General features: G+C 35.9%; 2 protein-coding genes across 2 annotated transcripts in view; one reads left to right on the forward strand and one right to left on the reverse strand.

The window, feature by feature from the left end:
- Positions 1-3,796: 3,796 nt before the first annotated feature.
- On the reverse strand, positions 3,797-7,734 carry LOC110104200. Its single transcript, XM_020833196.2, has 5 exons — positions 7,329-7,734; positions 7,021-7,270; positions 5,357-6,918; positions 4,639-4,987; positions 3,797-4,241 (listed from the first exon to the last, which is right to left on the reverse strand). Exons 1-5 carry the CDS (start codon positions 7,732-7,734, stop codon positions 3,797-3,799), a joined length of 3,012 nt encoding a protein of 1,003 aa, XP_020688855.2.
- Positions 7,735-11,731: 3,997 nt separating this feature from the next.
- Positions 11,732-26,938, forward strand: part of LOC110104239 (probable boron transporter 7) — an 18,998-nt gene continuing 3,791 nt past the window's right edge. Inside the window, exons 1-7 of the mRNA XM_028693074.1 lie at positions 11,732-11,967; positions 21,890-21,995; positions 22,074-22,156; positions 22,280-22,472; positions 22,554-22,692; positions 22,787-22,952; positions 23,038-23,204. Coding sequence (XP_028548907.1) covers positions 21,892-21,995; positions 22,074-22,156; positions 22,280-22,472; positions 22,554-22,692; positions 22,787-22,952; positions 23,038-23,204 — 852 coding nt within the window. The 5' untranslated portion in view covers positions 11,732-11,967; positions 21,890-21,891. The remainder of the gene's footprint in view (positions 11,968-21,889; positions 21,996-22,073; positions 22,157-22,279; positions 22,473-22,553; positions 22,693-22,786; positions 22,953-23,037; positions 23,205-26,938) is intronic.

Consider the following 26,938-nt stretch of genomic DNA (forward strand, 5'->3'; position numbering starts at 1 on the left):
AGATTATACAAACTTATTATAGATGCAATTATAGATGCAATATATCTATTTATACTCTCTTCCTATGCATATATGAAATAAGAGTCTTCCTTTAGTTTAGCCCATGGATGTATGCTTCTTTCTTTTACTTTCCTAGCTTCACATGTTGATACATATGCTTTATTGATGTTTATAATTGAGAGTGATAATTAATAATCTCCTGACACAAGTGTGTAAGTAACCAAAAATTTTGAGATATTGTCTCCCTTTAGAAATTAAGCTCTTTAGGCATCTTTCAAAAGCAATTAAAATATTTAAATCTTGCTAAATATTTAATTTAATGTAAGTGAATCTTTGATTAGCAAATAAAGAAATTGATCCTCAATTGGAACATACTGTCCTTGAATGTTTTTCTGATAAAGGCATCATTAGCTCTATGCGCTTTTAATGGCTCCTAAATATTGGATGCCATCATTTACTTAGGCTTCGTTTGTGATAGCTTTGTTGTTGCTTTCTAAAACAACTTTTTAGTACAAAAATTTCTAGTTGAAAAATTTTTTGTACTAGAAAAATACTTTAGAAAGCTATCCCAAATGAAACCTTAGAGATAAATTGAGCCCTTATATCTTTTAAGGCTTATGACTTTTGTGATTTTTAGATAAGTATAAGTTATGTACATTTTGATGCTTATATTTTTTGAGGATTTTTTATGAGTGAAAATCATATCAATTATTTGCTCTTATTGAAACTTTCTAGTGAAGAATCTATGCAAACTAGCTTCCCATTGAAGCTTCCTTATCAATTTGCCTTAAAGGGGTTTAGAGTAGAGACCCCACATACCCTTACCCTATTAGAAACTCTTTTAAAGTAAGTTACTTTATAAGGTTTATATCTTCAAAGATTTTCTAGAGTAGAAATAATATATAATATCATTTATAATTATATAATATTATTAATATTTAATAATAGTTTATGCAAAAATACCCAAGTAATTTATTAATGATGGTACTTAGAAGAACTTACTTTTAAAAGGCAGTTCATGAGTTACTTCTAAATGATAGAGAATATATTATAGTTAGATATAATTTCTTCTAAAATTTTAATGAGGTAAGTGGCTTAATTTATTACTTTAAACATGTACATTATTTAGTAGAATAGCCATGACCACCATAGAAGTCATGGTATAAAGAACAACTATCCTTCTCTTGGGTTAGTAAGAAATAACATGAGTGGGCTAATAATTAATTTTCTCTTCTATCTTTGAGAGGCCTTCAAATAAAAAACTTGTTCCTTTTTTAAGGAATATATATAATAGCCATGACATTAAATAGTAGGGGCTAATAGAATAATACTTTAGAGATTGAACTATATCTACTCCTATGAACTAGGTTAAAATAGTTAATTTTATATATGGTTCGTACCAGGTGATCTAAAGGATAATTATGCCAAAAAAAATTATATTGTATCTTCTAAAACTATGTATGTCATGAGGATAAGATTGGAGATTAGCATGAATTTATCTTAGATTTATGAAGGTAGTTGGAGATAGAATATTTATTAAATTAGCCTTGTCAATAACAAATTATAGTGTTGATGGTAGATATCCTAATTCTAGTTAACATGATTAAATTTTGATGTGAATAATATATTCCTTTAAATTCATAGTTATACAAAATAATTTATGTATTCTTGAGTGATTTTAATATGTATAAGGATATATAGGCTATGCTGGTATTCTTATAATATGATTTACTAATTATGACGACTTCATTTCCATGAACTTGTGACTTACTTTATCATGAGATTGACAATCTATAGTCTATTCTTATAAATAGTGACCCAAGTGTCATTACGAAAATCAAATGATTAATTAAACTCATCCTTAAAAAAAAAATTGAATTACCTCTTGAATGATAAAAATGATAATATTATGACTTGTCTTTATTGTTTAGGTTTTTAGTCGCTTCAACTACCTAAGTTTTTAAGCATTTTAGATATTCATTAGAATGTTAACCCTAGACATGTTCGATGAAATGTAGTTAGGTGGCTCATGCTATTGTCAAGATTATTGAGCTTGGTGAGAATGACATCTCTAATCTTATGATTGCTCATGCTTTATTTATAGAAGAGTCATCTTATATGAGTTATTATGTTTTACTATATAGATATTTGAATTACTTTTAATTGCATTAATAGCCTCAATATAGGAGCATGCTATCTTTTACAGTAATAAGGAATAGAAATGCATAGTGCAATGACCTCTAAAAAAATACCTTGTTGTAGCTCATGATTTACTCTTGCAATTGACATGCCTTTCAAAGAAATCTTTGGAATCATATAAAAAGATGTGGTGAGTTTTTAATAATCCTTTGATTTATAATAAACTATTAAACTGTTTGATAAAAAGCTTAGTGAGACCAATGAATGTATAAATAATCCTACTATAGAGAAAGTAAGCCAAGTTTAGTCTTGACTTTGAGGGTGGCAAAAAAGACTTAATAGAGCAGAATATCAAAATCCTGTTGAATATGTATGATAGTTCTATAGTGATCAATGTGGCAATAAGTACCAAATTACCTATTATAAGTATCAAATAACAAGCAACTTGAACCCTACCAAAATGAGATTATGAAGAATTGCATTATTAGATGTGAAATCTAAAAAAAAGTATAGCTATGAATAAGTTGATTTCTACCCCTCATAGAGAAATTATTTTGAACAATATTTTGAAGTTCATCTCACATGACATCATGAGGGGTGCCAAGGATATCAAATCCCCTAAGGCTGCTAAGGGATTACGATTGACTAGGTATCACGATAATGATAACTTAAAATAGTAATGTTGAGGAGATCTTAGTTAAACTATGGTGAAGGGGGAAGTTCAACATGATAAAGAGGGGAGAATGCATGGTTGCCATTAAATTATTTAGCCTTGGCTTGATGTTGATTTATGATAGGAAAACTCAATTGTTCAATAATGGTATTAATTGTTAGCCAACCTTTTATAAGAGCAGGAGGATTTGTGCATGAAACTATTTTAGTATGTGAACACAATCCTCCAAAACTATGTCTAAGAGGCCTTCAAATAGATTATATCATCCTTGATTAAGAGACTGATTCCCAAATTAATTAGTATTGGTGTGAGAGGCTCTATTGTTATGGGCATTATGATTGCTAGTCATAAGATTAATGCTTGCAGGATAGTGAGATTATTTTCAGGATATCATCAATTTGTTGCATACCATATGTAAGTTTTATAATGATAGAGTGAGCATTTTAGGATTGTGCGTTACATAAGGATACACATACACACATAAAAGAGAAGCTTTTAAAAGCATAGGAGTTTTTATGTAAAAAAAAAAAAATCAGAAGAAAAAAATATATAGACAGACCTAGTTGAAATAATATTCTATATAAACTAAAACATCAAAAATTTGTTATTCCTCCTAATTGAAGAAGATGTAATTATAAAGTAGTGATCAACCTCATATGAGTGTAGTGGGAAGTATTGGACAAGTAGTGAGAGGCAATGCTGATGGTTAGGAGATGGACATTAGTTGTTGATGGGTAACGATAGTTAGGATATGATTGTTGGGCATCAACAAGTGTTGGTGTTTAGTGATAATAGTTAGATGACCATGGATATCTTTTTTTTTGGGAAAAATGGGGGCAAAGCCCATATATTAATCAATGAAAATTACAAAAGCAATTACAAGTAAGTATAGAAAAAAACCTATACCACCCCAAAACCTTAAAACAAAAACAAAAAAGCCAAACAGAAAGGAAAAAGGAACCTCAAAATGGACTCAGGATAGAACTACATCACAAAGCAATAAACCCCAGGCACAGAAAAGCTAAGTCCGACAAAAGCACTGGTTGCCAGCAAGACCATCACAGTGAAAATAATCAGCACACACGAAGACCTGGTTGCCAGAAGACCATCCAAGGTCGCCGGATAGATGTAGTCCATGATCATCATCGTCCCAAAAATCCCATTCTCCATCAAGACAAAAAATTGGTCTTGATCAAAACGAATTTGTCCAGCAAAACCCACGATATCACCACAAGCATCAGCCACAGAGATCAAACAGAAAAACTGGCAGGACAAATTCTCTCGTGGGGATCTCAAAAATGAAAATTGATTACTCCAGCAGCTCCAAAAAGCAAGACGCCAAGCCAAGGGGAAGGCAGCAAAAGGTGCATTAAGCAAAAATCCAGCTGAATAATTCTTTAAGCATCTCATAATCTTTCCACCGTCTAGTCTTAGCACGAATAGCAAAAATAATTTCACTCTTAATACCATCAGAAGAGATGCAGCAATGATTGAACCGACGGTTATTCCTTTCTTTCCAAATGAAATAAACCATAGCAGCCAACATAAGATAACAAAATTGCTTTTCCAGTCTCCCAAAATTCCTCGTATGATCCAAATAATCAAAAACTTGTAGCATATTTGGCCTAAGATAAAAATTTGCAGTATTGGGAAGCAGGCTAGTAAGAATAGAAAAGGAAAAATCACACTCAAAAAAGAGATGAGAGTGATTCTCCTCAAAAGAGCCACAGAAGGAACAATTGCTCATAACCGGAATCCCTCTCTTAATTAGGTTGTCAGCTGTTTTCAACTTCCTTTTAAAAGCCATCCAAGAGAAACAGGAGTACCTCAAAGCATGCCTTTTGTGCCAAACAAACTTATGCCAAATAACATTATCCAAGTGCCCATAAAAAGCATTAAGAACCTTTTTAGAAGGAGGAGACGGGGAGCCCTCCCAAGAGATAACCGGTTTGTCCCCCAAAATATTAATTTCTAAAATTCCAGCTCTAATCACATAAGGAATAGAAAAAGGAAGCTCCCATCTATTCTCAACGATGAAATCATTCACCTTAGAATTTTCAAGTGCAGCCGAATAATACAAGTCAGCAATTGCCTTCCCCTTGCACCAAGGGTCCCAAAGAAAGGAAAGATTGCTCCTGCTATGAACAGAAAGCAAAATGGAGGGTAAAATATTAACTGCCACATTGCAAAAGAGCTTCCAAAATTTAGAAGCAGAGGGAGAAGCCGGTTTCCAAGGTGAAATGTACTTATGTTTATACCAAATACCACTCCAAGAGTTATAATTAATCATCCTGAAAAGAAAGGAAGTTGCCATTTTATGATAAAGGAAGTCAAAAGAAGGAAGGCCTAATCCTCCCTTAATTTTGGGAGTAACCACCGTCTTCCAGGAAATCATATGTAATTTCTTGTCATTGATATTGCCAAAGAAAAGGAATTTGGAGCATAATTTAGAAATTGTTTTTAAGCACCCTTTGGGTATAATAGCCCCCCGGATCCAATATGCGATAGTGTTGGCAATGGTAAACTTTAAATATTGTAATCTACCTGCAAAAGAAAGAAATTTAACTTTCCAACCCGCAAGAAGAGTAGAAATTCTACTCAGGAGGGGTTGGAAGTGAGAAAACTTAAGCCGAGTAGTGGAAATGGGAATGCCCAAATAAGTGATGAAATCTTCCACCCTAGAAATCCCAAGAGTATTAGCAAAGCCAGTATCAGAGTGCAAGTTCCTGGATATAATCAAAGAGCTCTTCAAAGGATTAATATGCAAGCCGGAAGCGTCAGCGAAAGTTTTAAGAATCCCATTAAGAGAAGAGACATTATCCAAGTCAGCCAACCCAAAGACAAGAAGATCATCCGCATACATCAAATGATTAATATTGAGATTCTTAATTCTAATACCCACAAAATCCTCATTCGCATCCAGGCAAGAAGAGAGGGCGTCCATAACAATACAGAAGAGAAGAGGGGAAAGGGGGCAGCCTTGCCTCAAACCAGATTTTGAAGGAAAGAATCCCTCCAAAACCCCGTTAAGACAAACCGAGAAATGAACCTCCCCAATGCAACCATGAATCCATTTGATAAAGACCTCCGGGAAACCCTTTTGCCTCAACCTATTGATCAAAAAGGTGCGAGAAACAGAGTCAAAAGCTTTCTTAATGTCCAACTTGGCACAAAAATACTTATGATTCCCTTTAAACTCCCTCAAGATTTCAGAAGCAAGAATGATGTTGTCCGTGGAGCATCTCTTAGAAATAAAACCAGACTGACTCTCATGAATGATAAAAGGAAGAATCGGTTTTAACCTGTTGGCAAGAATTTTAGCGACGATCTTATAAAAAACATTACATAAAGAGATGGGTCTAAAGTCCGAAATGGCATTGGAGTGAGTCCCCTTAGGAATAAGGGTAATGGCAGTAGCTTTTGAAACTTTGGGCATAACCCCAGTAGTAAAAAAATGTCTAACCGCTCTACAAAGGTGGAAACCAATGATGTGCCAAGTTTTTTGATAGAAACCAAATGAGAAGCCATCTGGACCAGGAGCGGAGGTGGCTTTACCAGCAAAAACAACATTTTTAATTTCTTCATCAGAAACAGGTTGGGTAAGCCCATGAATTAAATCATGAGGAATCTGAGAGCCAGCCATGATATTGAAAGAATTCTCACAAGGGGGACTTCCCATATTGTATAAACCTTTGAAGTGGGATATGAGGGAAGCAGCCAACTCATCATGAGAAGAGATCAAACCAGACGGACCAACCAATTCCTTAATCATGTTACGATTCTTCCTAGCTCTTATCTTAATGTAAAGGAAACCAAGATCATCTTCCCCAAGAGAAAGCCAATAAGCCTTGGCTCTCTGAGCAATCCAAGAATACCAAGCTGATTGAAAGGAAGCTAAATCATCATTAGTTTCTTTGAGAGAGGCATTCAAAGTTGGGTTTAAAGGATCTGATTGGATATCGGATAACAATTGGTATTGCCTGTTTTTAAACTCCAAAATGCCATTAGAAATGAAATTAGAAGAGCTCCACCTCTTACTCTTAACAGCCATCTTAAGACGTTTGAGGCAATCATAGAAGAAAACAATCGGACTAGCATCCACACTTCTATGAAAAACCTCACAAACAATCTCCCAAAATTCATCAAATTCACTCCAATAAGCCTTATACATAAACCTGGTAAATTTTTTCCTTGTCTGAGTAGCAAACAGAATTAGAGGGGAATGGTCAGACCCCAAGTGCTCAGTCACTCTATAGTAAGCAGTAGGAAATAAGTCAAGAAAAGCAGAATTCACCAGCATACGATCCAGTTTAATGTGGATAGGGTTATCAGCTCTTTGGTTAAACCAAGTAAAAAACAACCCCACCGAAGCCAGGTCATGGACCCCAGCCTCAAAAATGAAGTTATTAAGTTCTCCCAACCTATCAGCAGTTAAGAGATTGCCCCCAGCTTTTTCATCTTGCATGAAGTTTACAGCAATTAAAATCTCCCATGAGAACCCATGGAAGATCCATACCAACAGAAAGATTTAACAAATCATCCCATAGAGACCTCCTGTCTCCCAACTCATTAGCAGCATAAACCACAGACAAATAAAAGGGAGGAATAGAACCCGCTTGCACTAAGCCATGAATAACTTGAGAAGAGATGAAGGAAGGATTAAAAGAAAGGTGGGAAAAATCCCACTTAACCCAAATTCTACCGGGGTTAGAACAAGTGAAGTTGTCACAACACATTTCATTGTCAAAAAGGACACGAGAATTATGAAACCAGGGATCTTGATGGACCGAAGGATGAATTTTAGCTTCAAGAATACCCAGAAGCTTGAGATTAAAGGAAGCAATGAAATCTTTACACATCTTGGCCTTGTTAGGGTTGTTAAAACCCCTAACATTCCAAGCAGCCAAAGCGGGTAAAGACATGAATTACTTAGGTTTTTTGGCCTTCTTGGCCGTTTTTGGCTTTTGTTTTTTGGCTGGAGAATTGATAATCTTTGGAGTTTTGGAGGAGGAAGAAGAGGTATTGTGAATAACTTTGGAATTAACAACATCTTCCGAACGGGAGGTGGAAGATAAATCATCATCAGCCGTGTCTTCTTCCGGGATATCAGGCTTGTCCACGGGAAGGGAGGCAAAGCTGTTGGCCAGGACAACTTGGGAGGGACGCAGAAGCAAATTAGATAAGGTTTGCTCCGAAGAAGAGGAGATATTTTGGGGAAGATTGAGATTAGGTAGAGAAGGAGAGTTACTAGGGATGTTCATGTCAGGATCAGTAGAAACTGGGACAGCCGCAGTTTCTAAAAGCTTATCGGAAGGCATGGAAGGTGGGGATAAAAGCGGGGGATTTGAAGAACCAGGCAACTCCGTAGGTGGAGGAAGAGTAACAGCAGGCCGAGAGCTAGATCTCGCATTTCTGGCATTAGGAATCCTGCTTTTGCTCCTACCCCGAAAGGTAGGTTTAGGCGGCAGAGCAGGCTTAGGAGAAGGATTTGAAGGGCATAGTGCAAACGGATGAATAATGGAACCACAGCCCTCACATTTGGATGGTTTCCAGTCATATACCACTTTCAGAACTAAGTCCTCCCCATCAATATCCAGAGGGATTTCATCCGGTAAAACAGAATTTTTATCAACTTGAACGCAAACACGCGCAAAAGTTAACCTGGTTCTTTTAGCCGTTAAAGAATCCACATATAAAGGTATACCTATATAGCTAGCAATCTTAGATATACCTGCTGGGGTCCAAAGAGCAAGAGGCAAGTTGAGAATTTTAATCCACAGAGGAATAACTGCAGATTCATCACGCTTCGGTTGAAATTTCGGTGACCATTTTTGGAGGAAGAAAGGCTTACCCAGCAGAAACCAAAGACCTCCAGACCATATCATGTCAAAGTCTTCAACTGAAGTGAACTTCAACAGGAAAAAGTCATCAGCAAGTGAAAGAAGAGAGAAGGATCCTTTCAGTTTCCATGCTCTGTTCATCGCTTGAAGCAGTCGCTCATAGTAGGGTCTTTGCCCAAGAGAATACCCTACCAGAGAAAGATCCCATAGTCCTTTGCCCTCCGTGAGCTCCGAAGCAGCAAAAGATAACTTTTTGGTCGGGTTGACAAACCCCATAGGCCAATCTTCCCTCGCCGAAGGAGGAGCAGTGAGATTACTAGCATAAGAGATGAAAGGAGTAGGAGGAGGCGCAACACCTAGCAAAGAAGAACTGTCTGGGAGAGGCGGGAAATCCTTAGGATTGGCGCCCATGGCGGCTAGGCGGCCGAAAGAAAAAACACCAAACCCTAAATCCCAGAGCTTCTCACACTAGCTTCTCTCACTACAATTCAGATTCAAATCTCGTCTGGTTGCGATATGTCGACCATGGATATCAACATGATTGGTAGAAGATGATGGTGATTTGTAAATGACAATCAACCAAATAATATTTGGGAAAAGATAGCTAGACAACTGCGATTATTAATGGTGATCACTAACATCGATTATTGTGCAGGGATCTATAATTCTATAAATTTTTAAGCTATTTTTAAATTCAGGTGTCCTTTATGAGAAAAGTGTGGGCCCATTTACAGTTTTTAGAAATTCCTAGGCATTCCATTAGATGATTCATGTTGATTTTTTTTTTTATTGTAAGTTTTTTCAGACATTTAATTAAGTGCCTTAATAATAGCATAATTGAGTTATTTTGGGCTCATTCAATATCTCATGTTGAGGCGCTCATTTAAGTTATAAGCGCACAATGTTAAAAATTATTTTGTCAATCAAATAATGTAATGAAATTTTCAATTATATGTTTATATTGATAATGATTGAATGATTGCATGCATAGTATTTCTATTCCCTTACATTGATTTCATTTATAAGTTCAGGATCTAGTGGAGTGAGTACAGACCTATGATTCAACTTTTATTTTATGTATACATTTTTTTAATTATATTCTTTTGTAATCAAGAGCTAAAAAAAAGACATTGATGAATATATGGATTAAACTCTTCGCTAAGGGATGAATATATTTTTATATCTTGATTGCAATATATAATTTTTATTTTCTTACGCTAGATTGATTTATGTTGATGAATTTATAAAAGGTTTTGTTAATTAATTAAGAGATTAAAATAAACAATTCTTCCAAAATTTAATCTTAAGGTGTTACATGCTATTAGCCTCAAATAGTTCAAATTGTTTAATAATTTTCTCTATCAAATCTCTAGATTTATATGTGATATGAGTATAAATCAGTATGCATAGTAATAAAACTCATAATAGTCAACAGCAAAAGAAAAACAGAGTAAAAATAACTAATTTACACTTTTGATGAAGTTTCATAGAATTCATGATTGAAACTTGATCAGTATTGCTCTAGAAGTTGTTTGAATATTATTCTAATATTGATATAAACTTTTCAGACCTTGATCACAGTATCTTCGACACATGAACGAAGCTTCTTTGCCTATTGTTCTATCCAGATTAGGGTGCAACCGAGTCAAGTCGGCTCGTGAGCCGGCTTGGACTTGACTCGTTAATGGGCTCGACGAGCCGAGCTTATCGAGCTCGCGAGACGCTAAACAAGCTCGAGCTCGGACATTGGCTGGTCGACTCGACGGCTCGTCAAGTAGCTTGCAGGCTTCACGAGAGCGGGAGCGGGTCGGTCTGCGGGAGTTGGACAACGAGCTGGAGCGGGAGCGAGCGTAATTGCGGGAGTGGGCGCGCATGCGGGAGCTGGACAACGAGCAGGAGCGGGTCGCGTATGCGGGAGCGGGTCGCGTATGCAGGAGCGCGATAGCGAGCAGGAGCAGGATTCACGAGAGCGGGAGAGGGATTCACGTACAAGGCAGCCGCTCGACTTGACTCGTTTCGTGAGACGAGTCGAGCTTGAGCTCGATATTTGGCTCTCGAGGTCGACTCGAACACCCCTGGCTCGACTCATTTGCACCCCTAATCCAGACTATCCTTATACTATACTAAAATATAACCAAACTTTGAACAATATTTGATCATGTGATGAACAACTTTTGATTATGGACAAAATAATATTGCTCAAAATAAAATTTGAGCAATATTCAAAGTTGGTAATCTTATATCTATTATCCTTCTAGGTTTATGATTTGTGTAAACATATAATATTGTTGGAGAGAGATATTTTGTCAAATATATAATATCACTAAGCTTCAATAGCGATCACCAATCAGCCAAAGATAGAGATAGAAACATTGCATTAGAAGTATAATGTCCTGAGAATAGTAATGAGTCGATTAATTTATTGCATGAAAATTCAAATAAATTAATAATAACATATCTTTGAATTACGGGATTATTTTGATCCAAATAAAATTTTTAATCATATTTATCTAATAACTTAAATAGTGAATATATTTTTCTATTAATATATATAGGCAAAATAATTGACCTAGGCTTCAATTAGAATGATTTTTTTATTATTTCTTTAAATATTTTTTTAATAAAAAATTAATTTTTATATTAAAAAATGACCTTAATAAGGCCATGTGTTAAAAAACTTTGTAAATATTATGGTAAATTTTTTTAACATATTTAGATGTTGCCAAATGAAATACTTTTATATAAAAATATTTAATTATATTTATAATTTTATATTGTGAGTTTTTGAATAATTTATATTTATAAATTAAATCTAAATATATAATATAAATTAACAATAATTTTATATGAAATTATATGGTTATTATATTTTATTATTTATTAATTTTAATATATTTTTATAATAATATTAATTTTTATTATATCATCTAGTTGAACTTCTATTTGAACCGATCTAACTAAACCGCTCTTCTTCCGAATCTCCGGTCCTATTTTCAGAACTTGATATAACTTATAAGATTCGAAAAAGGTATGCCACCTGAGGATACGGTGTTATTTCGCACAGGAGGCAAACGGCGCCGCGAAGGCGCGAACGCCTCTCTTCCCGCTCAGCGAACACCATTGAAGTTTCTTTCTCTCTCCGACTAGTTTTTGTCCCACTTTCTTCCTTTAGGTGAACAGCGAGAGAGGCGCAGTGCCTCCTCCCTTTCTGCAGGGAGATCTGAGGACCGATTGCCGTTTTGTCCTCGCTAGAAGAAGGAAGCTTCATTTTGCATATTCGTTAACCCTTCTTTGATTGTTATCGTCAGCCAGCAGGTAGCGGTTCTTGCTCTTGATTATGGTTTTCTAGAGAGACGGATCTTCTTTGGGGATTTTTGAAGATTTGCATTATTTTTTTTTCTACCTCTTTGGGTTTAGATATGTTTTTTGTTGTAAAGGGGGAGTGCCGCGACATTTCCTTCAAAAGTTTGGTTTATGAGTGTCTGTTCCTTATGTTCATTACGTTCGGCAATTTCTGGTTTTCTTTAATAGAATAGAGATGAAAAAAAAAAAATTTTTTTTTTGAGAATAACTTTTGTTGCATACGCGAATTAAAATGCATAGACCCAGATTATAGGAAATCTATCATAATAATTACAAATTAAATGATTAGAAAACTGACTAATGGAGCGTATTATTGGCAATTATAGTAATTGATATCACTAATTACAAATCCAAGTAGTTATTGCAAATCACTAAAATCAGAAAACTAAATAAGGGAGCATATTGTTCGCAATGGTAATAATTTACAAATTTGGTATATTATTTATAGCATTAATATGCTTCCTCAAGATGGAATTCATATAATTTGCGAAATATGAGAGATGCAAATAGCACCATTTTGAATTTTGTCTCAACAGAATAAAAGTTGATACGATGTGCTTCATGCCCGTATGGAACACGGGATTAGCACACAAATTTGTTAAATTAACATTGTCATAATAAATGGTTGGTGAAAAAGAATAGTAGCATTTAGTTTTTTGGCAGTAGCGGCAATTGCTATATATTGGACTTTAGTGGAGGCACTCATCATAGATTTTTGTTTATTTGAACTGCAAGAGATTGTGTAAGAGCCAAAGAAAATAATATAAGCTCTAGTGGAAGTACGACCATCAATAGTTCCTGCTTTGTCATTATCAGAACAGACATGCAATGTGAGAGGGGAGACACTTTTGAAAAAAAGTCCATGATGTATTATGCCATGTAAATATCCGAGTTGGTATTTAACCACGGCCCAATGACCAAATTTTTGGCGATGCATAAATTGAGAAAGCCTATTGATGATGAAGGCAACATTGGGATGAGTGAGTGCTATATATTCAAGGCCACCTAAAATAGATTATATTCCATCAAATTTGTGAGATGTACCATCATGCATTGCAAGAGTTTGGTTCAGGGACATTAACATCTTTGGCATTGGTCTTGTCTGCTTTTTGTAGGAGATTATGAATATATTGTTGTTGGGAGAAAAATATACTAATCATGTGTAAAACGTATAGTTTACAAACCCATGATATAGCAAAAATTGGCAAGCTCTTGGAATTATGCTCATGGTGCTTGCTTGAATATAGTGCTTCCTTGAGATGAAAAAACATGATTGGAAATTTTTTTTTGTCAAAAAAACCAGGTCCTCATGAAGAGTGCTATGTAAAAAGATATTATTTGCATCAAGTTAATGAAGGGGACATCCTTGGAGAGGGCAAGGCATAAGATGATGTGATATAGCTCATTTTATGGCTAGAATGAATGTTTGTTAATAATTAATGATCAGGAGTTACTGAAAGCCTTTGACAACAAGACTGGCCTTGTAGTGTTCAAGAGTACTTGTAAGATTGTGCTTGATATGGAAAACACATTTACAACCAACTAAAATTTATGCTGGGTGGGATGAAATAAGTTTGCAACTCTGATTTTGAAGTAAAACACAAACTTGTCTAACATTGTATGTTGTTTGAGGGCTTGTGTGACATAGGTGGGTTTGATGGGGTGAGATAAGAAAGTCATATGAAGAGAGTATTTTGGGTTGGGTTTAAAAATATTGTTTTAGCTCGAGTTTACATGGGATGGTGAGTTGGTCAGTAGGTGATGTGGAACATCTTAGTTATAGCTTACATTAGGAATGGTTTTTTTAGTTTGTTACATGTTTTCTAGAAGGTTCTATGGATAGCTTATAAATATAGCTATCGTAGTAGGGAGGAAGGATATAAAGAATATTAAATCTCTTTAAAGCATTTAAGCTTGTATTGGTTCTCTTGATTTGGATATTTTGTTAGGAAATACTTAAAGATCTCAAGTAAAGCCTAACAATCTTGACAAAAACAGCGAGAACAATCAACCAATCCAAAGGTAAAATCGGAAAACAGGAGTTTTTTATTGGAATAGTCAAACTAACGGAAATAAAATAACAAGACACAATTGATCCTCTATTCGAGAGGAGGATCTATCTCTCTCAAATCTCTAGACGCTGCCAGAGCCCAAAAAACCTAAGAGATCTCAAATTTCAGCCAAATTTAAGATGCCCTAACCATAAGAAAATAAACTATTTAATGCATACAATCCAAAAAGAAATCTCTAAATAGTCCATGCATTCAAATTTCCCTCCTAACTCTCCCAAAAATTCTTCCTAAATAGACCGGTTGGCTCAGGCGTGCATTCGACTTTTACAGGAAAGGTGGAACTTTCGCCTCTGTTTCGCCTGAGCCGGTCCCGTGTGGACCCGTCTAACAATACTCCTCTCCCAAAGTGTCACCTTATCCTCAACATGGAACGAACAAAACTGCTGTTGAAGCACTTGACTAATACCACTGGAATAAAAAATGGATTGACACTAGGTCGATCAATCCCTGCCTCGAGCATCTATTTGATTAATCTCTCAATCTATTCGTTCTAGATTTGGGGCTGACCGTACAGAAGAACATTGATAGGTAGGACTCATTCCTTCTTGATAATAACATACTTGTGTTCCCGCGAAGGATTCAACTCTTGAACTTGCTGGAACACCCTTCGATACTATTGTTGGGGTGGTAGAATCATGTATGATGCTTCTATCTTCTCCCCATCATTTTCTCCTTCCAAATTCTACAACTCCACTGAAAGTCCCACTACTTCACCCTTTTCTCTTCTTGGAAGTGGCTCCAAAAGTGGCATCCCCTCTTCTTCTCCCAACATTTCCACCTCATGATCTTTTCCTATCCTTATCGGATTAGGGCTTCCCCCACTCCCTTGGTCACTGGTGGTTCCCCTTGCCTCTGGCGACGTTGCTTTAGTTTGGAACTCGAGCAGCTTTCTTATCATCTCCTCCATGATATTAAACTTCTCATCGATCTTCTCATGGATTGCTGAAAATAGCTTTTTGAAATATAAAATATTTTCTACACAATCTGATTTCAATTGCCCGATCTCATCTTCCAAGAAAAGTATAAGTATTGGAAGAGGAGATACAAGCGAGAACAATCAACCAATCCAAAGGAAAAAAAAAATAGTAGTTTTTATTGGAATAATCAAACTAAAGGGAAAAAATAGCAAGATACAAGCGATCCTCTATTCGAGAGGAGGATCTATCTCTCCCAAATCTCTTGGGAAGGCCCATACTCCATAAATTTCTCCTAAATAGTGGATATGTCGGGATGCTGCAAAAATTTAGAGTGAAATACACAGAGACTGAACAATGGGGAGTTTGTACTATACAACACAAAGTAGGTACCTTTGGAGACCCATACATGCTTTTCTTAGTGTGTGAGATTGAAGACCATGGCCACGGTGTCTATAAACACCTACCATACACGTTTTTCTTAGCGTAGTGGTGAGACCTAGTTCCCCACATTTATCCTAAATGGGGATATGCCGGGATGTTGGCGAAATTCAGACTAAAACATACAAAACTTGAACAAATATGAAGACCTAGCTTAAGCATAACACAGAGGACCTATACTTGAACATAAATACACAAAGTTTGAACAACTGTTTAGGAAACTGAACCTATACTGAATAAATAGGAGACTTGAATTGAACAATAGGGAACAAAACCCTAAAATGCTAAATTGCATAATAGTAATTAAAATACAAATGTAAAATGATAATTTTGATTATTCAAATAAATATCAAACCATAAACACTCATTGTGAAGAACTTTCAGATGTGATTGACTTGCAAGCAACATAAGTCAACTACAAAATGTATAAGCAATAGTCCTCTTGTATACGCATTATACTTGCATGATAATATGTTGCATATGCATGTGTCATAATTTACAGAATGTATTACATGGGCATGTTATATGACATCGTTGTTGCATATTAAATCACAGAATGTATTACATGGGCATGTTATATGACATCGTTGTTGCATGTTAAATCATCCTCCTGCATAAGTAGAGGGTATTATTCTAGTATGTCATTTGACACTGTAATTGCACTTCAAAATTATCCTCATACATAAGCAAAGGGTTTCACTCTAGTGTGTCATTTAATACTACAATTGTATTAAAAAAAAATCATATTATGTATACATGTGAATGCATCATGTGAAATGCATCCAACGACATATACCCGCGTAAGCCCTGACGAGCGTATTGTAGGTACACACGTAACGTCTGAGAATGCCGCATGGGTTAAGAAATTAATTTAGTTTAGAACCCGATCCTCTGTCAGCGGGTAGATAGAGTCCACAAGGTTCAATCAATAAAATGAAATGTTTATAAACTCCTCAATGATGACTGTGTTGAATGTTTATGTCAACCGGAGGGGATCAAATATTCAAAATGTCCTCAAACTTCTACAAAATGCAAATATTTTCAAATGACCCACTATACCCTGATAATGGCCGTGTTGAATGTTCATCTCAACCGGAGGAGATTATATATGTTCAAAACTCCAAAATACTAGGATTTTTAAAGTTAAAATTAATCATCAACCACTTAAAGGTGCATTTTGTAAAATGTGCCCTTGTCGTTGCCACTAACGTATTGAAGGCATAAATCCTCCAAACTCAAAATTCTGAGAGCCCATCTTCAATTCTTGCAGTGCGACAAACAATCACATATACACGCTTTTGTTAACATGGTGGAAGTTTGTCGCGATGCTTACGACGAAAAAAGTAATCATCAAAAGCCCCATTTCGGCATGTGCGATGTATCAGAAAATCACATATACACGCTTTTATTTTCATGGTGGGAACCCGATACGACTCCTACGGTCAGGCGGGGTTACTTATAAGTACCCTCGAGCAGGGAAAAACCAACAGTCTTGTAAAACATGTACCCTCGAAGACCCCATACATGCCTTTATTGGCGTGGTGGGAATGAAGTTACGGCCGCAATGTCTACGGACACCTACCATAAACATTTTATTAACGCGGTGGGAAGGCCCAGACTCATGTATTTCCCTTAAATGGGGGAGATGCCGGGAAGCTGTTGAAATTTACACTGAACTGGGGACCTGAACAAGACTTGAACAGTAGGGAACTTGAATCCAAATTGAACAAAGAATTTAAATTGAAATCAATTGAATTTAAACCTAAGTAAATGATCATGAACATAATTACATGGAACTTGAACTTGCATGGACTACAAGGACTCGAACTAAAATGAGCTAAGTGCAAGGAGCTTAACTTGGCTTGAACAATTTAAACATATAATTGAACTTGCAGATATAAAGAACTAATCTTCAATATGAGGAATACACACATTAAATACATATACAAATTGATGACTCTAATTATTCAAGTGATGATCAATGGAGGGATGAAGAACTTATGTTAAAGCCTTAATAGATATGAACTGTTGATCTGTTCATAAAATAACAACACAAGCCTCCAATGGGTATGGTGACTACATCAATTAATGATTCATCTCTATCTTCAACAAAGGATTCAATTCCAAGAAAACACATTGATTCCCCATAAGTAGAAGGGATTGATGGACAACAAACATTATGATATTTTGCATTCAATACTGATATATGAGAGGAATCAAACTAGGTACAACAAACAAAAATGTGTACGAGGAATTGCAAGAGATCCATTTCACATTCAACATGTCATTTGCAACCAAAGAAGAATGATATGCAAGTGAACACATCAATTCACTAACCAACATGCACAGAGATATTAGCAATGAATGCACCCTATCCAGCGGTCCAAATTAACATATAAATGTGACACACTTCCTACAAGCAAATACGGGGAGAATTGTAGTAAACACAACTCACCTGCATTCAAACTCTACAAGCAATGAAAATCAAAGGGGATATATAACTTGTTCGCGTTAAAGGGGCAAAGATCTTTAGCAAATATATTTCCTACAAGTGATGACATTTGATGTGTAGCATTCACATCAGTCATGCAAGCGACAAAACCTCTTACATACGTACATGATGCAGCATATGATGAATGCTAACACTTGCTGACAACGACGACGACAATCAACAACATGAACAAATCACATACAGGCTGTTGTAATAAGAGGTGATGAATAGCATAGCACCCTCACATCTGACACCAATCAAACGACACAGCCTCTTGCGGGTGCGTTCAGTGAAGCACACAATGAATGCAAATGCCCGCTAGTGATGACAGGAGATTCTCCACATTCACAATAATATACTTACGAGTGGTGACTAGTAACAAGCAGTGAATGTTGTAATACTCTCATGGTCAACAATTATCCAATGGGAGATAAATACACAGGTTCCTTACAAGCAAAAGGTGAGCGATTAGAAACAAATGCAAGTGCCTATGAGTCCTAGTCGAAGGCTCGTTATACATGCTAAATGTCAAAGAATAATAGCAAATGCAGATGCCTACGAGCTACTGTAAAAAACTTATTGTGCATATAATAGGCTATATGTGAGCAAATACAAGAGAGCTGTAGCGAATGCAACTATCTACCAATAATAGCAGGAGATTCATTAGTGCATTATAATCATCTTGTAGAAAGCAACAAGTAGTGCACGACAGTCTATCTATAAAAAACAGACAAATAATTATAGTTCGACACCACGTCACCGAATCTGCAACACTCGTACGAGCAGACAGAAGGCTTCTACGGACTTCTACATAGAGCATTGGGGCACACCCGGAAGTTGATCATTTGCATAATTGATCAACTCCAAATGTTTCTGAAAATGCCCCCTTGCACGTGCACTGTAATATGTATGCACATAGGTACACAACAATGTATGTGTAACTGTATGCCCGCATGGGCCCCGACAAGCGTGATGTATTCACACACATGACGTCTGGGGATGCCGCACGGGTCAAATAAATTTAAGTTCGAGCCCGATTCTTCTATGCGAGTAGATATGAGTCGACACGGCTCGAACTATTAAATGAATATACGGTCACAACATTAACCAAAATATTTATTTTACAGTTCATGTTAAGCCTTCAAGGCCTATAACAAGGAAAATTTACCGACAAAGACTTGGGGCCTACAAAAACCGATCCTCTGTCGACAAGTTGATATAGTCGACAATGTTCAATCCTTAAATGCAAATGACCCCTTTCTACCCCGATGATGGCCGTGTTGAACGTAGATCTTAACTGAATGGGTTAATTACAAATCTTCAAAATGTCATTCAAATGCCCATGAAAACTCAAAAGTCCAAAAATTCTAAAATTCAAATATTTAAAACTAAAATTAATCATCTAAACATTTAAAGCAAAATTCATCCACCCTCCGCAATCGTTTGACAAGGTTGACAAATTTAAAAATACATTTTAGCTCACAAATAGCTAATGTCTGGTCGAGAATATCACCAGGATTCATTCTTAAGACAGTCTTCTGCCAGTAAGGACGTGGCACGTGTCCTCTAACCTGCAGTTTTGTCGCCAAATAGCACCGCAGGTGAACGGTTATGATTGGGCCCTCTAAATCGTGTGATTTTGCCGTCAAATTACACCATCTAATTATGATTATGGCCAAAGCCCATATGCTCCCCAATGACATCAAATCCTTGAGATATGAATTAATATGATATAATTGATAGGACACAAAGCCCTTTGTTAGCTAAGGTGGATTTAAATTTAATCTCTTAGATAAACATTTCCCCCAGGTCTACAAGGTACTCTTGGATGATGCAACCCATGGCTGCTAACAAGGATCATTCTGTCAGGTTGGGTCGACTACCTCCTCTGACTAAGTAGACCAGGGACCATGATGGCTCGGGACAACGAAACCATGAGATCTTGATCGGGCTCATCATCACTCCCTCCACCACCGCTTTAAATGCTAGATGGTGAAATTTTTTATTTTAAATATCAAATTTCCAACACTTGAAGCCCATGCTGCTACTATATGCCAGATAATGTGTATTATCTATGTATTTGATTGATGACTAGCCTTAATCGAAAGTTTTCTCTCGTTACCGGGAGGGGTAATTAATTATTGGAGCTTGCACTTATAGGTAACCTGAACTCAGATCATAAAGTCTCGCAAAATGAGGGTGAAATTTTTGGGTAGTGTATTATCTACAAACCCAATTTGCCTTCCCAAAATTTACCCCGGAACTTAATCCGTTAAAACTCCCCGAAAAATAACGAGGAGGCCTGGGCTGAATTTTTGGAGCCCACACTCAGATCATAAAGTCCTCGCAAATTGGGGACGAAATTTCTGGGTAGTGTCTTATCTAGAATTCCAATATGCCTTCCTAAAATTTTCTCTGGAATTTAATCCGTGAAAACTCCATAAAATCACAAAGCGAGCACAGGGAGGCCGGGGCGCGAATTTTTAGAGCTCACAATCCTAAAAGCCTAGAAGGTGGGATTCATGCATAAAAGCCATTTTTCTTGAGTGAACAGTTACCTAAATAAACAACATTTTTTGGTAGTGAATTGAATTCTTAGGTATCTGAGAGGTACTGCAAATTAGCTATACTTTTTTGGAAGTTTGATGGAACTATAGGGATATGTTGACATTGATATGATTAGAGATATTGATGGTAGGAAAACACTAATGAGTATGCTTACACCTTGAGTGGCATGATGATCTGTTGGTTTCAAATATACAAAAAAATATTTGCTCTTTCTACTACTTAGGTGAAGTTTTTGCATTGACTGAAGCAAAAAAAGAGATGATTTCGTTGTAATCATTCTTGGAAGAATTGGATCATAAGTTGCAAGATTGGTGGAGGTTACTTTAACACTTTCAAAGATTCTTGAGAACTTGAATTTAGTTGATATTGACAAAGATTGTTCTGATTAAGATTTTGAAGTTGTGTGCAACTTCAGTGGGACTTCTCCACTAGTGGTGAGGAGTCTCTACCGCTATAATATTTGATGATTGATTAATCTTTTAGTAAAAGATTATTAAATTATGAACCCTATTTTTTCTCTTGCAAAAAAAAAAGAGCTACACAGACTCACATAGGTTGACCTTCATAGTAAGATCTTTCTGGGGTTGGAAGGTATATTTGGGAGTTTTTTTATTGATAGCATTTTGACAATTTTATTTTCTTTTTGGCTATCCTAGATTTTCTTTTATAAAGAGGGCAAGTCATGTTTATGTTGTATCAGAGAAATTAAGGAAGTAATTCCCTACAATCAAACTTTAGTGACATATGCAGCAATGGCCACATGATGTTGCCATCATTGGGTAAACTTGTATACATTTTTTGTTTTTCTGTTATGATCTCCTCTTTGTTTATTTTTTGTTCGTATTCACTATCTATGCTCAAATAGGTTTCACTTATTTTCAAATAAGTCTCATCTTGGTCATTAATGAGAGAAATGAGTCGTCACCTCTTTTTCTCTAGCCTTTGGTTCCATGTTTGGTCTCTTGCTCTTCTTTCTTATTTTGAGCTCTCTTGAAAGAGAAGTGAAAGTCTTGGATGGCCGTGGGGGCACATCTATGCCCCCAGTGCGACTATTCTATTTATTATTATCATTTACCTTATCACATCCATTTATATGCCTTTGACCTAATTTTCTTAGAACTCCATATAATTTTTACTTTAAAAAATATAATATATTTTGGAGTTTATAAAAAAAAGGATCATATTTTACCCTATTTTAAAACTAAGACAACCAACCCTAGCATATATATTAAAAAATGCATATATGCTAGGATTTCTTAGTGTATTATTGTTGAAATGATAGAGAGAGAGTTTATCATCTTAATATTATATTACAGTTTATTATGAAACCCTATATATATATATATATATATATGTTATTAATATTTTCTATTTATTTTCTTTTTCAGAAATGGCTGAAACTAAACATCCTTTTGGTGGATTAACAAATGATTTCAAAGGAAGAGCTAGTTGTTATAAGCAAGATTGGCTTGGTGGATTTCGTTCAGGCTTGAGGTATACCTATAGAATGATTCTTGTAATAGCTAGACTAAGTTTCTATCAGTTATTGATTAGCTTCTTTTTTGATGTTAGGATATTGGCTCCGACTATGTTCATCTTTTTTGCTTCGGCCCTTCCTGTTATTGCTTTTGGGGAGCAACTGAGCAGAGATACAGGTAGGTGATATTTGAAATGAAGTGCATGCCTCATCTTTTAGAAGTCATCCTGCTATTTCAAAATAAAAAAAAAGAGAGATGTCATTGGGCTGTTTGCTTGAAAATCTTTTGCTTTTGTTATAGATGGAGAACTAAGCGTTTTTGAGACCCTTGCTTCAACTTCTATTTGTGGCATCGTACACTCAATCTTTGGGGGGCAACCCATGCTGATATTAGGAGTAGCAGAACCCACTGTGATAATGTATTCCTACTTGTACCATTTCGCTAAAGGGCAAGAATTACTTGGAAGCCGTCTGTTTTTGGCCTGGGCTGGCTGGTAATGCACTCACAAGGATTGAGATGTACTTTTTGTATTTGATTACTTTAAGCTTCATAATTGTTCAGCTTACTCATGCAGGGTATGCTTCTGGACAGCGTGTATGCTGTTCTTTCTTGCTATTTTCAATGCATGCAACATCATTACTAGGTTTACAAGAGTTGCAGGCGAACTTTTTGGCATGTTGATAACTGTTCTGTTCTTGCAAGAAGCCATTAAGGTGCATTCAACATTGAATTTAATCTAGGTGCATTAATAGTTAGATACTCTAATGTTGCAATGCTTTGCATTAACTTGAAATATTTCAATCGTAGGGCATAATGAGTGAGTTTACAGCTCCTGTAGGTGAAGATTATAATCAACACAAGTACCAGTTTGAGGGGCTTTACACAAACGGTTTACTGGGTGTTATTTTCTCACTTGGTGTGCTATTCACTTCTCTGAAGAGCAGACGAGCAAGGGCCTGGAGATACGGCACAGGTTTGTTACAGCACTTATTAATGGTGTTCAATTCTATAAAAGAATTTAATGCTACCAATGATGAAGTGACCATTAATGAATGCAGACTGGTTTAGAAGCTTGATAGCAGACTATGGGGTACCTATGATTGTATTGGTATGGACAGCAGTGTCTTATGCTGTTCCAAAAGATGTTGCTTCAGGAGTTCCCCGAAGGCTTTCTATTCCATTTCCTCGGCAGGGTGAATCATTGCATAATTGGTCTGTTGCAAAGGTTTGGCTGAAATTCAAGTTAAAATATATTATATAAGCTATGGAGGTACCAGTTAGCCTAGATTTACATGGTCTTACTTGACATAAGATCTTTTTCCGGCAAAGCCTGATTTAGAGTTCTTCCGGAACTAATTTTAAGGCGATATGTCAACTTTTTATTGGAGCACTTAGTTGAAGAAAAGTTTGAAGTTCTCAGAAATTTTTTAAACAAATATTATATTTTAAGATAGCAGCATTGTCAAATTTCTTGACAAATCTTTTAACTTGAAATTTCTATATGGAATCAACTTTGGAGGTTATTGGAGTCCAAGGTTTAGATGATAGTTTATATAATTATTGGTTCAATAATATAGATTTATTTACATGGGGTAATTTATGTTTAACTATGGGCTCCGAAAATTCATGCTCCGACCTCTTTCTTTCTTTTTTTTGGGTCTTCGAGGAGAGTTTCAATGAGCTTATGTTTCGAGTTAAATTTTTAGAAGGCAGATTGGGTTTTGAATAAGATATTACCCAGAGATTTCCCTCATTTTGCGAGGACTTTATGATTTGAGTTCAGGTTTCCTATAGTTGCAAGACCCTATAGTTAATTATCCCTCCTAGTAATGAGAGAGAACTTTCGATTTAGGATAGTCATCAAACAGATACATAGTATCTGACATATAATAACAACATGTTTAGCCATTTAAAATTATAAATTCACTACCTTGCACTTAAAGCTGATGTTTAGGGGGGGGGGGGTGTTGATGCTAGACCCAATTAAGATCTCATAGTTCCATAATCCCGAGTCATTATGATCCCTAGTCAACTTAGTTAGAGGATGTAGTCAGCCCAACCTGACAGAATAATCCTTGTCAGCAGCCATGAGTTGTTTCATTTAAGGGTATCTTGTAGACTTGGAGTGAATGTTTGTCTTAGAGGACATATTTGAGTCCATATTAGCCAACGAAAGGCTTTGTGCTCTATCAATTATATCTTATTGATTCATTACTCAAGAGTTTAAAGTCGTTGGAGAACATACGGGCTCTGACCATGACCGTAATTTAGTGGTACAATTTAGCGGTAAAATCACTTGGTCAAAGGGCCTCGGTCGTAACCGTTTACCTGTAGCGACATTTGGTGGCAAAATCACCAGTTAGAGGACACGTGTCACGTCCTTACTAACAAGAGATTGGTTGAGAATAAATCATTGTAATATTCTCGACTAAACGTTTGCTCTTTGTGAGCTGAAGTTATTTTTAAATTCATTCACCTCGACTAACTATTGCGGAGGATGAATGGATTTTTCTTTAAGAGTTTAGGTAATTTATTTCAGGTGGATATTTTTAATTTTGGAATTTTATTTTAAACTTGAGCTCTTAACAAAAAACTTTGAGATTTGGGGGGGGGGGTTCTTAAAATTTGTGTGGACCTCTTCGGTTGAGATTTGCATTCAACATGCCCATCATCAAAATTTTGAGTAATTTTATTTTATTATTTGAAACTTGTCAGCTTTGTTTGATTGCCAACAGAGGATCGAGTTCAGCTCCTAACTTTCAAAGTTGTTGTGTACATATCATAACCGAGGATATTCATTTTAATGTGTGAACTTTCTTGTAATAGACTTTGAATGACTAATATGAATGCATAAAATTAAATACCCTAGTTAACTTCAACTAGTGTCGGTTCTAAGAGGTTATGCTTTTAGTTGTAATTTTTTTTTTTTTTGTAATAGATCTTAAAGGCATAACATGAATGTATAAAATTAAATACTCCAGTCAACACTACAATCATGTATTTTTCATACAGTGTATTTGCAAATTTCACGATACATGTACATATATTTGCATGTTGCATGGTGCGTATGCATGTTGAATTTGAACAACACATTTTTATGTCGCTTATCATGTGTATAATGCACTTGCGTTGTATGATGCACTTGCGTTGTATAATGCACTCATCCAGTTAACAATATACATACATGATATCTTTGCATTATTGTTGGTGCATTTGCAAGATGTATTTGTATGATCAATGGTATGCATATATATTATACCACGTGCCTATACGACCGGAGAATTTCATACATGCCATTTAATGTATATATATAGCGTGTTTATATATTTGGTATATGCACATTATACAATAGGGGCTTGTAGGCGACACCCTCTTTCAGTGATTTTGGCGCGTCTCATCCATTTTAATGAAGTGGACGTCCAACCCATGACACATAACAGTGTAATCTTTTGTTTCTTTGCAAAAGCAAATGTTCACAAGGTATACGACACATTCATGACGCGCGTATGAGTCTCCTGACTTCAACAGCTGGCGTGCACGCTATCTAGGGCTACTGTGCACCCACGACTCACTTATCATTTTGTATTTAAATCTTTGCTCAGCGGGTATCACAAGGGGTCAATTTCCTGGGTTATAAATAAGGATTCTGACCCTAGTTCATTCTTTTGCACATTTCAATTTAGAGAGCGTGTTGTTAAGGAGTTTGAGTGTGCACTAACTAGAAGCTAAGAAATAGGAGTTTTAATATGTTTGTTGGTGAGCAACTAGTTTTCCTACAAGTTCTATTTTATTAAGTTTTGATTTTCAGTTCATCTTTTTTTTTTCCAATATTTAGAATCTAGCTTGTCGTGCATTTATATCTTGTTGACTTAAGAATTTTGGTTATATTTTAATTTCCCTAAATTTTACCAGTCATACGATTTGCTGTAAATTTCAGCAGCACCCCAACGTCGTCCCTGCGTAGGGGCTGCATCGGGTATTAAAACCTTATCGCCTGCTAAGAAACGCAGTCATAGATGTCGGGTGACACTGTAGTCAAAATTTTATTCCCTGCTCGCTAATAAAACAATCATGAGTATTTAATTTTTTTTCTTATATAACAAATTTTTTTGCTCGCTGATAAAAGCGATCACGGGTACTTAACTCATGCAAACAAATTTTTATGCTTGCTAATAAAAGCGATCGTGGGTACTTACATTTCATGCCTACGAATTTTTCCTGCTTGCTAATAAAAGCGGTCACGGATACAAATGTTTATGCATACGAATTTCCCTGCTTGCTAGTAAAAGCGGTTATGAGTACTTATCTCATGCAAACGATTTTTTTTCTCGCTAATAAAAGCGGTCATAGTTGCTTATGTTTTCCCGCTCGCTAATAAAAGTGATCACGAGTATTTATATCATATATATATATATATATTATGAATTACTTGTGTAGGGTTTATACTTTAGGTACACGTCAGAAGCGGTGACGACGACGCATGAAACCTACGGTGCATATTGCATTTTTTTTATCATGATTAATACTTATTGCATTCAATTATATGCATATTATATTTATTTTTTTAGTGGGGGCTAGAGAGAGAAAGAGAGTATGCAAGTTCTCTTTCTAAAGCGAGAAAGAGAGGGGATGAGTGGATTTGGTGAAAATGGTGTAAGAAGATTGTATTAGTTAGAAGGGTGATGTTTAGTGGGAGAAAGTTCCCCTCTCCAAATTTAGAGAGAGAAAGAGAGGGCGGAATATTTTTCTCTTTAGGAAGAGAGCAAAGCAAGAATGAGAGTGGGAGGTATAGGAGGTGTTGAATGGAGTGTTTAAAAAGAAATTTCATGAAATTTCTCTTTCTAGAGAGATAAATTTTTCTCTCACTAGGCTAGAGAGAGAAAGAAGACTAGGATGAGGCTTTCTGGTGGATGATGTGTAGTATTTGTAGGGGAATGCTTTTTGTGAAGGGGGGGTGTG

This window comes from Dendrobium catenatum, unplaced genomic scaffold, assembly GCF_001605985.2.
Source record: "Dendrobium catenatum unplaced genomic scaffold, ASM160598v2 fragScaff_scaffold_231, whole genome shotgun sequence".
NCBI lineage: Eukaryota > Viridiplantae > Streptophyta > Magnoliopsida > Asparagales > Orchidaceae > Dendrobium > Dendrobium catenatum.